At 35.9% G+C, this 17,066-nt stretch overlaps 4 protein-coding genes across 8 annotated transcripts; 3 read left to right on the top strand and 1 right to left on the bottom strand.

Moving 5' to 3' along the window:
* Positions 1 to 119: 119 nt before the first annotated feature.
* Positions 120 to 2,244, top strand: LOC109008143 (membrane steroid-binding protein 2-like). Of its 2 annotated transcripts, XM_018988135.2 has the most exons (3): positions 136 to 486; positions 608 to 962; positions 1,569 to 2,244. In XM_018988135.2, exons 2-3 carry the CDS (start codon positions 628 to 630, stop codon positions 1,846 to 1,848), a joined length of 615 nt encoding a protein of 204 aa, XP_018843680.1. In that variant the 5' UTR covers positions 136 to 486; positions 608 to 627; the 3' UTR covers positions 1,849 to 2,244. The 2 variants fall into 2 exon arrangements, with proteins under 2 accessions (XP_018843679.1, XP_018843680.1); XM_018988134.2 differs by having other exon boundaries at positions 120 to 962.
* Positions 2,245 to 2,660: 416 nt separating this feature from the next.
* Positions 2,661 to 3,623, bottom strand: LOC109008144 (heavy metal-associated isoprenylated plant protein 45-like). Of its 2 annotated transcripts, none has more exons than XM_035688977.1 (3): positions 3,506 to 3,623; positions 3,312 to 3,405; positions 2,661 to 3,004 (listed from the first exon to the last, which is right to left on the bottom strand). In XM_035688977.1, the coding sequence occupies exons 1-3, from the start codon at positions 3,581 to 3,583 to the stop codon at positions 2,679 to 2,681; spliced, it is 498 nt and encodes a 165-aa protein (XP_035544870.1). In that variant the 5' UTR covers positions 3,584 to 3,623; the 3' UTR covers positions 2,661 to 2,678. The 2 variants fall into 2 exon arrangements, 1 of the variants encoding a protein (XP_035544870.1); XR_004801210.1 differs by having other exon boundaries at positions 2,942 to 3,001; positions 3,299 to 3,405.
* A 1,130-nt stretch (positions 3,624 to 4,753) lies between these two features.
* Positions 4,754 to 7,845, top strand: LOC109008142 (protein PLANT CADMIUM RESISTANCE 10). Of its 2 annotated transcripts, none has more exons than XR_004801035.1 (4): positions 4,754 to 5,033; positions 5,858 to 6,103; positions 6,844 to 7,070; positions 7,660 to 7,845. XR_004801035.1 is itself a non-coding variant. In XM_018988133.2 (4 exons), exons 2-4 carry the CDS (start codon positions 5,880 to 5,882, stop codon positions 7,828 to 7,830), a joined length of 570 nt encoding a protein of 189 aa, XP_018843678.1. In that variant the 5' UTR covers positions 4,758 to 5,033; positions 5,858 to 5,879; the 3' UTR covers positions 7,831 to 7,845. The 2 variants fall into 2 exon arrangements, 1 of the variants encoding a protein (XP_018843678.1); XM_018988133.2 differs by having other exon boundaries at positions 4,758 to 5,033; positions 5,858 to 6,051.
* A 1,420-nt stretch (positions 7,846 to 9,265) lies between these two features.
* Positions 9,266 to 16,676, top strand: LOC109008117. 2 transcript variants are annotated; one of them, XM_018988098.2, is made up of 14 exons: positions 9,276 to 9,414; positions 10,188 to 10,449; positions 11,141 to 11,183; positions 11,371 to 11,397; positions 11,517 to 11,609; positions 12,738 to 12,931; positions 13,507 to 13,678; positions 13,780 to 13,914; positions 14,340 to 14,459; positions 14,870 to 14,890; positions 15,151 to 15,209; positions 15,343 to 15,433; positions 15,602 to 15,704; positions 16,535 to 16,676. In XM_018988098.2, exons 2-13 carry the CDS (start codon positions 10,235 to 10,237, stop codon positions 15,695 to 15,697), a joined length of 1,266 nt encoding a protein of 421 aa, XP_018843643.1. In that variant the 5' UTR covers positions 9,276 to 9,414; positions 10,188 to 10,234; the 3' UTR covers positions 15,698 to 15,704; positions 16,535 to 16,676. The 2 variants fall into 2 exon arrangements, 1 of the variants encoding a protein (XP_018843643.1); XR_004801196.1 differs by having other exon boundaries at positions 9,266 to 9,298; positions 15,151 to 15,433.
* Positions 16,677 to 17,066: the final 390 nt, after the last annotated feature.

Genomic DNA, 17,066 nt, shown 5'->3' with positions numbered 1-17,066 from the left:
TATAGCAGATAATTAGAACTAATTGTATTTTACGATTCATTTTAAACTTCTTTTTAGAACAAATTTTCAAATAGTTTATGTTTTTTTTATAATACAAAAGCCGGGAGTGCTCTAAGAACTTTGTTACATGGGAGGAAGGATTTGCCTCGAACGAAATCCAACGTATCAATACAATCTTCCCTTTCCATTCTCTGAATCCATTTCTTATCTCGCAAATTGATTATTATTTTCTTCAGTTCATCACCATCACAATCTAGATTCATAACAGATTGTCTCTTGATAATATTAAAAGACTGATTGTTTCTCGTAGTTAAGTTACCCCTCACCGTCACCGGAGTCGGCACATTGGGTCGGCTCCGATTTCCCCTTTAAGGGAATACGGTCATACACGTCGACGTTTTTTAGAGGGATAGTTTTGCAAATTAAACTGGAATAAAAAGTGGGTAGGTGAAGGCTGAAGCCATGCTGGTTGGTCGCAGTAGGTAGGTAAGCGTAGAGTCCTAGACCCTTCTTCCTCTCTCTTTCTTTCTTTCTTCGATTCTTCTTCCTTATTAGCTTCTTGTGAAAAAGTAAAGTTGCTAAACCACAAAGCTTGGAACGCAACCAGGAAGAAGATAGGGAATTGGGATGGGGCTTTATACAACTGTGATGGAAGAGATGACGGAGTACACGGGGCTATCTCCGGCGGCCTTCTTCACCATCGCGGCTCTTATGGTCGTGGTTTATAAGATGGTGTGCGGCATGTTTGTTTCACCTGAAGATTTCAATAAACCCCCCATCGTTACCGCCGGAAACATCAACTCCAACCTTTTTAACTCGAGTTTCTCCAGTACTAATGATGGAAACCCGGTCCAATTGGGAGACATGACTGAGCAGCAACTAAGAGCCTACAGCGGTTCTGACTCCAATAAACCCATCTTAATGGCCATCAAAGGTCAGATCTACGACGTCTCTAGCTCCAGGTACCCCAATAAAATCTTGTTCTTTTTGTTTCAATTCTCAGCAGGATCATGATTTGGTTCCTCAAAATTTTTAATTTCTCTCTCTTGAATGGTTCTTTAAGGGAGTTCTTTGGTGGTGTTTTGAAATCATGTAACTGGGCCGATTGCGGATAGTGTAATTGGTTTGAAATTCTTACTGTTTGGATTGGTTCTGAACCTTTAAACTCGAATAAAAATTTTGAGATTAGTGACTTGTGAACCACCAAAATATTTTCGTCATAAGAAAAGGGAAAAAAAACCAATATTGTTTACTCAAACCTATAAAATTCATGAGTAGATTGGTTCTTCGTCCAAACAACTCTTTGTTCTGCATTGAGGACTTACTGGAACTCCTCTGCTTGACAAATACCCCCAATCAAGTTGTGCTTAGATTTTATTGTACGAGATTACTAAGACTGGTATGCTTGTTGTTGCTTTGGCACTTCATCACAACCTTGTCTTCAGTTTCAATACCATTCATCTAATGTCTTGATATATTCTTTACAATTTGAATGTGCTAGTAATGTTTACATAATATTGGATTTTGGTTAAAACGAGCATCAAGGTTGAGTTGACATTTACGTGCAGGATGTTTTATGGTCCTGGTGGACCGTATGGAATGTTTGCGGGAAGGGAAGCCAGCAGAGCCCTAGCGCTTCTATCTTTTAACCCCCAAGACATTAATGGTAACCTTGAAGGTCTGGATGCTTCCGAGCTTGAAATTTTGCAGGATTGGGAAGATAAATTCATTGAAAAATATGCGAAAGTTGGGCAGCTTGTCCCAGAAGGAACGAGGATTGAGCACCCTGAAAGTGGAGATAAAGTTGAAGAGAGTCAGAACCGGCAAGAAAAAGCAAAAGCACAATAGAGGGGGGAAAAAGAAAATGCTTTCATTTTCTTGGTTTTCTCCTCTCCATGAGGTTGAGCTTCAGAGCATATAGCTGAGGTTTTAATCTTGTAGTGGGTTGCTGCTGTGGATGGCAGTAACAAAATTGATCTGAGAGCTGAATAAATGAGACCCTTCTGATTGCATTTTATTGCTAGGCAGATGGTTTCCAAATCTGTATATTGATGTGTATGGTTAGTATGTAATGTAGAACCTGCTCCTTCCCTGTTGAGGGTTTTTCTTGCATCAAGGTTATCACTAAGCTTACAATACTGCTAAAATATTGTGCATAGCAGAGCAAGCTGAAGTCTGAACAGAGTGAATGGAGTCTTTGCAATTGCAGGGCTAGATTTATATTAATTTCAATGGTTACCTTCACCAAGGCGTTATATACCAGCAAAATCACACTCATATCCCACTTTTATTTCATTATACCGGATAAGACCAAGCTGCATGTCATGCAATACAAACAGCAATAAAACTTTCCATAGATTCTGTAATGGACATGTTAAACTTCTTATAAAATTTTACTATAAAGTTTTTATAAATTTTGTGACACATCGATCATAGATGTAATAAATATGGATTTGACTTATTATTATTAGAAATTCAGGAAGAGGATAGCAATAATTGTTCTAGAAGGATATCATGTTAAATTATTGATGTAATAGAGAAAAACAGTTTCCAATTAATTTATATTCTAAAAAAAGTTAACAAGCAAATAATAATAATATGCCGTATCATATTTGTTTGCATTTGAAATGGTATTATAAATTATTTATTTCCTTAATTCATGATTAATGCAAGTATAATCACATAATACTGCAATAGGCATGAACATTATCATCACTGAAAAGATGGACGGTTTGATCTGAGACAGTAGAGTAGGCTTGGTCTGGAAAGTAACCGTGCACGCTTTCGTTAAAGCCATGGCGGTAGTAGTTATAGGAAGAGGAGTAAGTAGATTCGTCTAAGTAATGGGATGCGTATGGATAGTATTCTGTGTCGTATGGGAATGGCCAAAACTCAGCCTTCCTTCCTGTTCTCCTCACCATCTTTAGCACCTTCCTCTGGTCAATGTATCCCGTTACCGTCACCTTTTGCTTGTCCATGTCTATTTCCAAGCTATCAACACCTGCTTCCAGGCCAATTGTTGCAAGCAAGAGACACATGCAGAAATATATATAAGAGCAGATTACAGAAGCGAGATCTATTCCATGCAGGAACCAACTGAGAAGCTTATCATCTTCATAAATATAAAAATGGTGCACGAGTATACATGAGCTTTCCATAAGAAGTTGATGAGAAATAAATCTGATGAATATATATGAGAAAAGAAAAACAAATGGGTTTGAAAACCTATACATATATATACATATATATATATATATATATATATATATATATAAAAGAGATGATGTATAGATATAACTTATAATTAAGACGGATCGATGAACTCATGCCATGTATTTTCGAGATTGCTTTTCGAACTCTCTTTTCGCATCCTTCGCAATCCATATGCACCAAGAGTTCCACAATCTGTCATACGTATGGACAAATGAAAATGAAAAGATCAGAGATGGTAGACTACTAGTTAAACATGACATGCATGTAAGAGATCGAACTAGCACGCACTTACAGACATGACATGATTAGATGCACATGTAGCTCGGCGACCAAACAATATCATGGGCAGAGTCTTAGCTTCTGGCCACATTTTCTCTCCCGGCGATATGCCCTTGGGCTAGGTAGCTATTTCGTTTCTTAATCGTGCGGGCGGATGTGATCTTTGCTCTTACAAAGTTCAGCTTGTGTCTCAAGCATAAGATATATAGCCCTGATAATGTTCCATTCCTTTAATTTGAGATATCCCATGCATGCATTTCAATTTTCATTATCTTTTTTCGCACATGACTATTTTTTTGGCTGAAATGCTCGATCGAATTTACTTAATGTGTCGTATATAAAAAGTATACCATAAATCAACGTTAAAATGGCAAAAATGTTGAAATTGGTCTCAGCTCGAATCTGTCTAGCTAGCTCAACATGATTCTTTATTCTTTGTGGCTAAATCCCTCCTATATCTATACATGTTATTAATTTCTTTAAAAACAAAAAAAGAAGAAGATACGCGCGCACTCTCTAATTGATTGAAATTAGAGAATGATGATCAGGAAAATAGTTCCGGCAAGAGCAAGACAAATGGAAGCTGTAGTCATGATAAAAGTCATGTAAATGCGATCCAGGTGGTGGTGATCATCCTCATGTGATCATGTCCTCCATGATTTGATTACTACTTTCTGAATATATAATAATAATGTGACAAAATCATGTGTATATACTAATTAATTATATGGCTTAATTTGTCACATTATTTTCTGCTAAATTAATCAAAATCTTAATAATAATTAATTATATACGTATTGGGTTGGGTTGAGTTGGTTGGGGAAAATAATTTCAGGAAGAAAGGGATCGGAATATTAAAAGGATAGCAACGTTTGCTTGCATGTTATTTTTATGCACAGACAAGTTGCTGGCTGTGGTTTATGGCATGCAACGCTAAAGGAATCTCTGGCTTTCACACTCGTCATATCTATCTCATCTCTACGGCATATGCTTGCTTTGCTTATAATGTGTAGCTTTCACAATCCAATAATACGAATACGAAGCAGCAATTTATTCCTGACCATAAATAAATAGAAATTAATATACCCAGCAGAAACTTTTTCATCTCCAAACTCATCTCGGCTTCTTAACAACTGCCTAATTCCTTTTAAGCTTGCTCTACGGGCCGGCCTACCTATCTCCTGGCCTTCTTTGGGCTGAGCTCAGGAGGTCTGCTTGATTCGGCCTCCATGGATTGCCAAACTTCAAATAAACGTCAAGCTTAGGCCCGTTTGTCCGTTTTCTTCTCTTTTTCACTTTTCTCTCTCCTCTCCCTCCCTCCCTCCCTCTATCTCTCTCTCTCTGCTCGACGCCTTTGACATACCCATCACCTGCACCCACACCCACAACCGTACGCTTGGGTCTCCCACCTCCATTCTCTCTTGCTACTACCACCTTCCGCCACCTGCCGCTCGCTTCAAGCCCTCTTCGGCGCAATTCCGACGAGGTCACTGGAGCTACCAGCTAGGCCCTCCAGGGTCGGTACCCTTAAAAACATTGAGGTAATTTTTATAGTTCTTCCAACTAAAGGCTTAGTCTTTTTTATACATGATGATAATAATAATCTGATTGTTGGGATTTTATGCGATCAGTTATTTTTGGGAGAACGGGAAGTAGGTTTATGAAAATCCTCATAATAAAGGGCAATATCTCAATTTAGAAGAACTTGGTGGAATTGCCATTCATTCTAGACATAATTTCAGCTACTCTCTTTTGACATTCTGCACATCGAATATCTGCTGAGAGAACAACTCTTGGACCTGCTTTGAACAAATCACCAAACCTAAGGCCATGCATTAATCTGTAAAAATTATGCGGCAAACGAGAGAGAAGGGGAAAAGAGAGGGAGAGTACGAACAATAGGCATGGATAAAGACTCAACTTAGGCAAGGCTGTTTCCCCAAAGGCATAAATAAAGGCTTTAAAAAAAGGCTGTTTCCCGAAAGTAGTAAGGATGCCCTAAAGACTAAAGGCCTCCTCCTCTCCCTGGCTTTTCTTTGAGGGCCAGAGGAATCTTACGGCCAGTACACGGGCCTGCCGGAAGGGGTACACTATTAAGTGTTTGAAATTATGGGGTTCTAGTTGCAACAATTAGAAACTAGGGTTTAATCTTGAAACCACTCTTAAATTCATGGGAACTTATGTAATTTGGCCCCCTTTTTTGGGCATTCGATAAGGATTTTTTGTTCCCGCCGTATCTTAGGATTACAAGGATTTAAATAAATAAGTAAATGCATTTGTTTGTAAGGGTTTGTGATTGTGGATTTTATGGTCTAAATATTTGTGTTCTAAGTAATTGCCTTCTGACACTTTTCACGGTTTACAGGCTGATTGTGTAGTGGGGAAAGATGAAAAGCCAGAGCAGTTATGTGCCGCCCCCTTATGTTCCTTTGGGACAGTCAGATTCATCATCAGAGATTGTTCTGGGCAATGAAGATATTCCTGCACATGGTCATGCCAGCAACGGACCGTTGCAATGGTCTTCTGGAATCTGTGCATGTTTCGATGATATGCAGAGCTGTACGCTACTTTCTGCCTTGTGACCTTGATTTATCAGAAGCAAAATTATAAGGTGCCTCTTGAATATGACAATCAGTAAAAATGAAATTTTTTTTTTAGCTTTTTCTTGGTACTGGGCTTACTTTCTGTGGATGTTATTGTTTACAGTTATTCCGCTTTGAAACAACATGATGCTGAAAATATATTTATACTAGTGTGTTAAGTATCTATTAAGAGATCAAGTTCCTGACGTAATGATAAATGCTGAATGTATGTGTTTTGAGAGCCAAATTCTGTTGATGGCATAATTGGTCTAAAGATGCTTTATTTGTATTTTTAAAATATTTTGTAAACCAAATAGAAGGGCAGTAGCAGTCTGGTTCAGTGGTATACAACATCAATAAGATGGTAGTTCTTTATTCTCACTTGTTCGATGGAGAAAAACATTCAATTGTTCGTTGTTTTGGGAATTGAGGTGGAGGGTCTATGACATGACTTCTCTGAATTTATTTATGTTATGGTATGTTTGAATTACCCGAGATGCACTTGCGGAAAACTCCTTGCCGAGGGCCTGTGCACCCTCGGGATTAGTCGGGACGCTGTTCCCGAACACCCAGTGCCAATAAAAAAAAAATTATGTTATGGTATGTTGGACAAAGCCAAGGTATAATTCTTAATATTCAATCAACAGTCAGTAAGTGGATAAGCTTTAAAATTATAGAAGCAGGGAATTGCAATTTTGTCCTTCAGATCTGCAAGGTATGACTGTTAAACCAAGATTATCGGCTGACTGCAGTTTGTTACATGATACAGGTTGTGTAGGTTTTTTTTGTCCTTGCTTTCTTTTTGGGAAGAATGCAGAATTTCTCGGCTCTGGGACTCTGATAGGATCATGCATGACCCATTTTATTTTGTGGGCTCTTTTCAATTCTGTTTGTTGCTTGTTGACCGACGGCACTTTGTTGGCTTTACCTGGATTCTTTATCTCATGCTATGCTTGTGGATACCGTAGGGCTCTACGGTCAAAGTATAATTTGCAGGTACAGTTTTAGACTTCAATCATGTATTTAGAAGATATAGTCATCAATTCTTTTTATTTATTTTTATTCCCATCAAACACTTCTTAAGGTAATTCTTTTTTCTGTATCTTGGTTAGACTTTAAAGGCACCTGAGGTTTTGACTCCTCTGCCCCTGCCAAAAAATACCAGGCCTATTACTAGGTTGCCTTGAGAATGTCGTTAGACTAGTCGGCCTCCTTGTAAACTTTGATGAGAAATGAGAAGATGGGCACTGTCTTTGATTCTCAAATTATTTGCTGGTTTGTCTGGCTTCATCGAGTGGCAGCCATGATTAGTAAGGTTGAATGGCAAGAAAAAAAAAAATGAATGCGTTTGCTATGCCCTGCTGATTGGCAACCTAAGACTATCCCCTTTCTCTGAATTCAATCTTTTGGGTTAACCACCCCTAACAGGTCTTGGCATGTAAAAATATTTCGTAGCAATTTATGGTGGTAAACAAGGTTAATAACCAATTTTTCTATTCCATTTTAAGTACTGCTTGTGATAAAATTATTGTTTTGCTATATTAACTTGCTCTAGCTTACCACCACATTTTTATTGCTTATGAAGGAAGCGCCATGCGGGGACTTTGTTACTCATTTCTTCTGCCATTTGTGTGCCATCTGTCAAGAGTACCGGGAGATCCGTGAAAGGTCTGGTGATTTGGGATCCCCTGATCTGAATTTGGCTGTAGTCACTGCTCCACCAGTGCAGATAATGGAATCGGCTTCCAAGGAGTAGCGCCATACTGTACCCTAGAACTTTCTGCAAGATCTTTCAATGAAATAAAAGGGGAAATCGGCAACATCAGTCTTGGGTTGTACTTTGTGCTTCATGTATTTTTACCACATTTCCTTCGGAAATTCTCCTTGTAGCAGCATAGAATGTTGTGTTAGCGGTAATGAGTTTTTCCTACACAGTGAGAGTGTCTATTGCAGGTGACTGGATGGTAAAAAGGATATTTTAAAGTGATTGAATTTGAACAATGCAAAGATATTTTAGATAAGTAGCTACTAATTGCTTATGATTCTTATGTTTTCAGTTTAGATGGGGAATGCGTGCAGCTTATTACGTGGTCGTGTGTGTTCTAATAAATGTTCTAGTATCATATGTGTAGAAGCCCGTCCCTCGCGCAAACTAATTGAAAACTTCAAAGGATGGTTGTTGCCTGTTGGGTCGTTGATTTCGCCCTTCTTCCTAGTCTTGTTCTGGTCGGCTGCGCTTGCCTTGGACTGCCATTACTATTTTTCGGCCTTCTACTTACCCTCGTTATAACCACCCTCTCGTGCCTTCTAATAATAAGGATACAACATTAAGAATAACTATTCTCAGATCTTTCATTCCCAAACATCATTTAAATAAAAAATATTTTCAATTTCAAATCTTTAATTTTTTCGTCTAAAAAATTATAACTTTCAAACAAAATACAATAAACAATATTACTTCTTTCAAAATTTAAAACAATTTTTTTTTTAATTTTATAATATTTTTATTCAATATTTTTTTTTTCAAAATTCAGTAAAAATATCTTAATTAAAATCATTTCACTATTATTTATAGATATATTAAAATATTCTAAATATTCAAACGAATTTTAATCGATCCACGAGTTGGGTTATAAAATAAGTTTAAATTTTTAAACTTTTTCAATATAAGATATAGAGAGTGTCATTTTTCAGGTGACAATTGTTTTAGCATTAAGAATGCATTATAGATTTCAACCACTTGCAAGGTATTCTATCATGTAGCACACTACCCTTTATAATTTCAATCAACTCTATTAATCAGCCTATAGAAATGAGAACAACACCTAAATGGAAATATTTACAAAATGCAAATAGTTAGACTTAATTGCATAGCTAAATATTGTAAGATTATAACTATATTGGCATGTCTGGAAATATTTTTTCTCAAATTTAATGCAATATCAGAATAATTAAATCAATATAAATGATTAATGTTATTAATAATTGGTGACGTGTACAAATATATATATATATATATTATTTAATTCTTAAAGGACCGAACAACATAGTCCTTTTACAGTCCTACGTGCCAACTAACTACCTACGATTAATCCGAATTCGAGAGGGAGACCGATCCATATATTATATATAGTTGCATGATAGCTGAGTTGGTGCACGCAAAAACAGAGGAGAGAAGACAAAACAGAGAACAACATTAACAGCTACCAGAGACGGAAGAGATCGTAAGATATTCCTTCCGACGCTTCCTCTACATCTTTTAAACCCTTGTTTGTTCGTTTGTAAACTTCCATTCTTTCGTTTCCGTCGTTGGAGAAACGGACGAGCGTTCGTTTGAATCGTATGTCTGAAAAACTCCAAGAATTTATTTCTTTGATATTTTGTGTGCGTTTTGTATATATTCTGATTGCTGCGAGATTAGCTTTTTTTATTTTTTTTTTATTTTTATTTTCACGAACCGTATGTCAGACTAGAATTCATTGGTGGATTTTCTATAAACAAAGTTAGACATAAAACTACTGGGAACGCCGGAAAGCAGAAAAACTGGAAAACACCACACCATTTGAGAAACTTTGTTGCCAAATTTGAGAAGAATTTAGAAGGAAAGCCTTACGGGATTAAATAAAAAAAAAAAAAAAGGTTATTATATTCTTATTAAAAAATTCTGTAAGATATAATTTATAAAATTTAAAATTTAAAATTTATTTTTTAAATTAAACTATACCATATAATGCTATACACACCACACCAGTTTGAGAATAATTTTCTAAAAAAATATATATATATATTTTTTTTCTTGTTACAAAATGCGAGCTGCGATTCCATGTTCATCTGTTGATTAGTGTGCCACTGCATTATGATATGTTCTAGTGATGAACGTTTGCTCGGGTGTTTTTGAACTCATATCTTTTAAAAGAATGTCGTATCATTTAAATTGTTTACTCAAGCATTAATTTTTAATAATATGAAATCTCGTGGCTCCAAGATAATTACTCTTGCATAACATGTTGTTTTTATTTGATTTATTTTTTTGTATTAATTTAATTTTACCCCTATATCGTTTCTAGAAAATGGCCTTCAATCTCTCACACTCTCTCTCCTAATCCATGGCAGATTAAAGTTGGTTCATTCTAGTTTATACAAGGCTCTTACAGAGCTCTATGCCAGTGTGCCCCAAAGATTGGCGTTGCTCGGAAGCGATTAGTGAACACATGAAATATTCTCTTCTGAGTGTGAGAGATGAAGTTTCCTTCACCTTGGGCTTAATCAGTATTATCGGTTGGAGTGTAGCTGAGATACCTCAAATAATCACTAATTACAGGGAAAAGTCCGCAGAGGGCCTCTCTATCACTTTCTTGCTGACATGGATACTTGGGTATTGCAGTTCGATATGTTTAGCTGACTATTATTCATATCTTGTTTTCGTCGATTGGATGTCGGACTCCTGATTGGTGATTTATCCACTGGTTATTGTAGTTTAGTTATTTGGGAAAAGAATACAAACTATTAGAAATAACAAATAGCACTTCCGTCCAATTATACCAAAAGGAAAGTACTTTAACCACAAAGAGGTTTCACAAAAGTAAATTTACAAACTGATGTGACTTGACATGGTACGTCAAATTGTAAAATCTAATAGATTCCACGAAGACACATTAGTTTGTAGGTTTACTTTGTGTAATCTCTTAGTGCCTGTAACAGTTCTTACAAAATACAAAACCCTATGTAGTTTGAGAGTACAAAATGTATCCCGTATAGATTGAGAGGGCAAAATATATTCAACTGTAGTTATCTGTGTGTGTGTGTATATATATATATATATATATATGAATGTTCTTGGATTTTTTTGGCCTTGGGTTGATTAAATTTTTGTCATTCTTATGAATATTTTTTCAAAGTTTCACCGGATTCCTTCAACTTTTAAGATGCATACATGCTAAATCATACATTTAAGTTGATTTTTTTCCGTATATGTATGCTACAGTTTGCTGATTATGTCAGTTAAAATTTCTCCCTGATTTCTTATTTGCCCATGTCATTGCATATTGGGTGCACTTCTTTGGTAGGGATGTTTTCAACCTACTCGGCTGCTGGCTGGAACCGGCTACTGTGAGTGTCTCTCTCTCTCTCACTCTCTGGAGAAAGGAACGGAATTGCACTCATACCTACTTGTTATACTTTTATCCCAATGCCCGTGCTTTTTGTATGAGAGCGTAAACAGGATATGTCCATGATTTATGAAATGCATACCTTGCTTGACTTGATTTACTGAACTTTCTTCTTCTCGTTTATGCAGCTTCCAACACAATACTATATGGCAGTGGTAAGATGTCAATTGAAGCCTAGAGTGATCTAGAATCTAATAGATTTGAATTTTTGTCTTAGTTTGCTTCCTTCAGCTTGAAAGTTTGAGTGAAGTTCTCCTTGTTATGTGGTCTGCAGTTATATGTAGTGACTTGCGGGATCCTTATTGCACAGGCCTTATACTACGGCCACATATATCATCAACTGAAATACAATAGAAGTCAGCACAAGGTTGGAATTTTATTAACTTTTCTCTCACAATAGCTTGCACAAGCTTTCCGATGAGTTTATGTTTGCTGATGTGTTGATAAAAACCTGAAAGCTCCATGCTCTGGGAACTGGGAACTGGTGAAATTTTAATGAAAAATGAAATGTAAGGGAATATTAGAAACAACCTTTTTAGTAAGGGCTGAAACTGATTGCCTGTATGGAAATCCTGTTAACAATGTATTTTACTCTAAACTTACACAGAGAAGATCCTATTCAACAATTGGGAAGATCATTTACCCCCCTCCCAAAAAAAAAGGAATTTAAAGTTCCTAAAGAAATCTGAGTTCAAAACTCAGAGTATTATCTCCACTTTAGATCTGATCACAGTTGAAATAAACGGTTGAAGATTTCTAGTGATTCAAGGCTTCTTGTGCTTTAAGAATTCTTTCAAAGTATCTTGTGGGATTAATTGAAAAATAACAAATAGTTTTCTACTATTTTGATGTCAAATCAAGGGATGATGAACATACGATGATTAAATGATTGGTGAATAACATTTATCACTTTGTAATATTCATATGCGATTCTGCACTAACGAAATATCAATCATACTGCCCTACTTCTTCTCATATCTAACTTCATTGTGAATGGATTTTCATGATCCATGTTTTAATTAAAAATATTGCATATCATAGTTGATTTTTTTAATTGGGTTTGAATCTAAAATGTTAATAGCTTTACAACATAATAGATTTGTAAACTGAGAAATTGGAACAAGAATAATTTAGGTGGAAGATAAGTTAGCCATTTTTAACCTTCTTATACGAAAGAAGAAGGTTTTTTTTGTTTTTTGGAAGAAAAAGTTTAAAAATGAAGTTTACCGGTGAAAGTAATAGTTTATAGAGATTGTAAGTCTTCAGTTTGGATATAAATTATTGGAGAAAAGTGTTAAGTTTCAGGGCTAGATTCATATTTTTTTCTTACTTTGTTTGTAAATCCACATTCTTTTTTTTTTTTTATTTCCAATCTTGTGGCTATCTAAATGCTTTTTTGGGTGAACTTATTAAGGCACTTTACTGACTTATTTTGATTTTCTGTTTTGATGTTCTTCTGAACTCATGCCTGTAAAACTTTGTATCTGTAACACAGGATCCAAAGCCTAACAAGTTGGTGGCACCAGTAGAAGTTATACCGGGGGATGGTGAAATTGGTGGGAAACAAGTAAATGACGCTGAGAGGAGTAATGGGTCTGACACTTTTGGTGGAGAACACATTTTGAGTTCACCTATTCCTCTTCCAGAAATTCCTCGAAGTGGTTCTCTTGAAAGAGAACTGTACTACACGTAATTGATTTTTCTCCTTTAGATTCTTGAAAATACACCTATCCCTCTAGATTCATAGATTAAACCATTAACTGCTAATATGAGAAATAATGTACCTTATAGTATGTTTGTTATTTTTTACTCGTGAAACTTTTCAGTTGTTGGAAGGTATTAGTAATGTTTGATATAAATGTTAAATTGCAATTAGCTTGAGCTTTGTGTGGCCATCCAGAAATTCCATAGTGAATTTGCAGTGTCCCTTAAACTCAATGATCATCAGGAGATGAGTTTCAAAGCATACACTGGTTCTGCCCAAAAACACTTTTTTTTTTAAATTAGGGTTTTGCCTAGAAATCATAATTGGGCTTCATTACTTGTATCTGGTTGCGGTTATTCTGACTGGGTACAATAATCACTTTACTCCCTATGATCTTTCTCTTGCTTAAAGTGATTAAGGTTCTCGGTTGCTCTCTCTCTCTCTCTCTGTGTGGAAGTTTTTACATGTTTTACTTCGTAGATTTTCCTAAGAATCATAACATGGTTCAGTCAATAATGTAATCCTCATTGCTAAATTAGTTTGATCGAATATGCATCAGGTCAGCAAGATATCTATCAAGGAGTCATACTCCCACAGCAGGATCTTTTCTAGCACAAAGAATGAATTATGCATCTCTTCATGCTCATAATTCTATTGAAGAGCCCTTGCTTCGTGGACTTGACTCCAGACAATCTACTCCGCCACCAAGCATCAAGACTACTCTTTGTGTGGTGAGCTTTTCATGGTGAATTTTATAATTAGATGAGATTACCTAAACCAGTATCCAATTTTGATTGTGGGGATCAATCTTTTTAATATTTTTCTACTTCAGGTCTCTGTTATGAATTTTCTTGGTATTTACAATTTCCATCGGTCAGCGGACAGCAAACTTTATTCAGTGTTCAAAAGTCAAAATGAAGGAGTTGTAATACAAGTAGGCAGAAAGCTTTTGCAGGCAAGCAGAATGGTAATTTAGTTTCCTTTACGTGATTATAGCAGGTTACACCATGGAATAACTCTTTGGATAGCAGTTTCTCATTTGAGATGTCCTCTGTTTGGTGGGTCTCCCGGTTTTTCTAATGTTTTGTTTACTTGGTTATTGGGCCAAGGCTAGTTGAGTAAGTGGCCTATTATTTAAAAATTGGGATTCAGACTGGTAAGGTGGCAGACTATTTTGGCTGTGGATGAGGTATGGGCTATAAGATGAGTTATGTACCTTGTGAACATAGAAAGCCAAAATCTTACAACACTTGGCTTCGTATCTGTTGATTCTTGGATCCTTTTACTGGGAAATTCCCTTTTAGTTTTCAATTTCTTCTGAAATATATTTGAACAGAAAACACCTTCAAATATTGAGAACTAATCATCTTTGAATTGTTAACGGGATTTCAGGTAGGTGGTGGGCTGTTGCAAGAAAATGATTTTGAAGAAAGCCTGAGTATTGGAAGTTTCCTTGGCTGGGGAATGGCAGTTCTATACATGGGTGGAAGGCTTCCTCAGATTTTCTTAAATGTGAGACTTATACATTTCAAAGCAGCTTTTAGATGACTCTGGTATTCTTCTGTTTTTTTTTGGTATATTCCATCCCACAAATTTTTATTGTTTTTCACAACTGGTGGCAAATGCGTGGACTGTGATTGTGAGTATATACCTTTGGTTTGACCTGCTTTAGTGACATGTGGGTTTCTAAAAGACAAATAGGTTAAATGCTACCTCTGTTTACATTAGCAGAAAGATGAGAAAAATAATGGACTAATTATCTCGGTACTTTCCCATTTCTGTTGTGGAAGTAGTTATATTTGGTCCATTTGGGTATGTCCCCTGAGTTCTATTTACCTGGTGATTTAATGTTTAAAATCAATAATAAGTCTTTAGAGTTGATAATATTATACTTATTTCTACTTCTTGATCCATTTTTGCAGATTAAAAGGGGCAATGCTGAGGTGAGCATTAATCTCACCTATTTAGTTGGAGTTTCTCATATAATTTTATGATAATATAAGTGGAAAACTCCTGCTTTTTGCTTTGAGAAGGATTGCTTATGAAGCATCATCGGCTTGTAGTACATACAGCTCTAGCAACCCTCCTCCCCCATCGCTAAAAAAAGAAAAGAAACTAGGAACAATAGTGTGTGCATGGCTGATGAAGAGAGAGAGAGAGAGAGAGAGAGAGAGAGATAATACTTTTCTCACATGATATGCAGGGGCTTAATCCTTTCATGTTCATCTTTGCTTTGGTTGGAAATGCAACTTACATAGCCAGGCTAGTATCATCTATCCTTATTTGATCAGTTTGTGCCTACTTACTTCGACTAAAGTACTACCTCTATACTAGGGTGTTAGGTTGTGAGCTTTAACACATTTCTCACAGGAGCATTACTTGTCTTTTTGTGCAGCATACTTGTAAGCAGCTTGGATTGGTCAAGAATTAAACCAAATCTACCATGGCTGGTGGATGCAGGAGGATGCTTACTTCTTGATACAGTTGTATCCTTAAAATGTGCTCACAATGTGTTTGGGTAGAATTTATTTAGTGTAAAAATTGAACACTGAAGATTGCGGTTTGCTTGGAAAGTTGGATGTTTTGATTGTTCAGTCCTGGCACCACCTAAGATCCTGTGGATACACTTGTAGAAACCTTAACTATCCTTTTAGATACTATATCAATTTTTCTACTTCCGTCATTGGAAACCCAAAGAGAATAAGTTTGGACACTACAATGCCAGCTTAGATGACAAAGGAATAGTATGATTTTGAGGTACTCTCTCTCTCTCTCTCTCTCTCTTTGTGGTTGTGGTTCTGTGGTGTCATCTCCTGGCATGAAAGTTGCTTGACGTAGATAATTAATCAACTTTCCTAGAGCTTTTAAGATTTTCTTTCATAGCATATAAATCATAGCTTGCAACTTTCATTAGCCTGCTTACAACTTTGTTGAATTCCCCAAATGATTGAAGCAAGGATAATGCTTAAGAATGACTTCTTCTTCAATGCAATTTTTTTTCCTTTTCTTTCTTTTTAAGAACCACTTAAATGGCATGTTAAATGGAGAAGACCACTATGAGAGTTCTTTCGTGATGAGCTCCCCCAAGTTCAGTTAACTGCCATGAGAGTCAATGGGCAAGGCAGATCACTGGGTAGAGAATTTTATTGGGATGCATGTAGTTGTCCAGAGTAAGTAAATAATTTTTCTTTTGAAGGATAGCCTGTGAACTGACCATTGATGACACCACCAATATTTAGTACCCAGTTTGCCTTCAGACATATTAAAATGACCTTTAACCATTTTAGCCTTGATTCTGGGGTTGTTCAAAGCTCAGTGGATTGGGAGAGAAAATGGATCTGGGTCATCAGAATGATCGTTGATGGAAAAAAAAAAAAAAAAAAAATTACAAGAACCTCAGCAATGAGAGGACAGTTCAAGCAATGTAAGGTTGTATACCTGATGTAATAGTAAAAGAAGCAATAGGAGAAAAAAAGAGTGTGATACAAGAAAAAAAAGAAGCAATACAAGAGCTTGAATTCACATTCGGATCCATTTCTTTTTTCCTTACTGGGTTGACTAACTAGATCTCGTTAACATTTTTCCAGGTATTACAGTAAACCTACCCTTTGGACTAGAGATTCAGGAGTCATTGAAGACTTTGGTGGTTCGAGTTGGAGGACGTGGAAGTAGCTTATTTTTGGAGTATTGATACAAAAATACTAATTTGGTGTAGTTGGTTTATACAATGCTCTGCAACTATTGGAGATCTTATTACTTTACAGTTGCGTTTTGTAATTCATTCTCGTGATGATTCTGCGATTAATGAATTTTGTATGAGATTACCTTGTTTGTTTTTGCAGATGAGATGAGTTGAGATTAAAGTTAAAAAGTTGAATAAAATATTATTATAATATTTTTTATTTTAAGATTTGAAAAAGTTGAATTATTTATTTTATTTTATATGAAAATTTAAAAAAATTATAATAATGAGATAAAATCATATGAATTAAGATAAAATGAACTATAAAAACATACGAGGCCAATCATTTATCAGTTAATGGAGTTGTAGGAATTAGTTGTGCAGCTTCTTTTCCGTAAAAGATTGCGAAATAATACCCAATCGTTACAAGTTTTTTT

This window comes from Juglans regia, chromosome 3, assembly GCF_001411555.2.
Source record: "Juglans regia cultivar Chandler chromosome 3, Walnut 2.0, whole genome shotgun sequence".
In the NCBI taxonomy this organism is placed as follows: Eukaryota; Viridiplantae; Streptophyta; class Magnoliopsida; order Fagales; family Juglandaceae; genus Juglans; species Juglans regia.
Note: the sequence above shows the minus strand (reverse complement) of the source record. Positions and strands in the feature narration are given on the sequence as shown.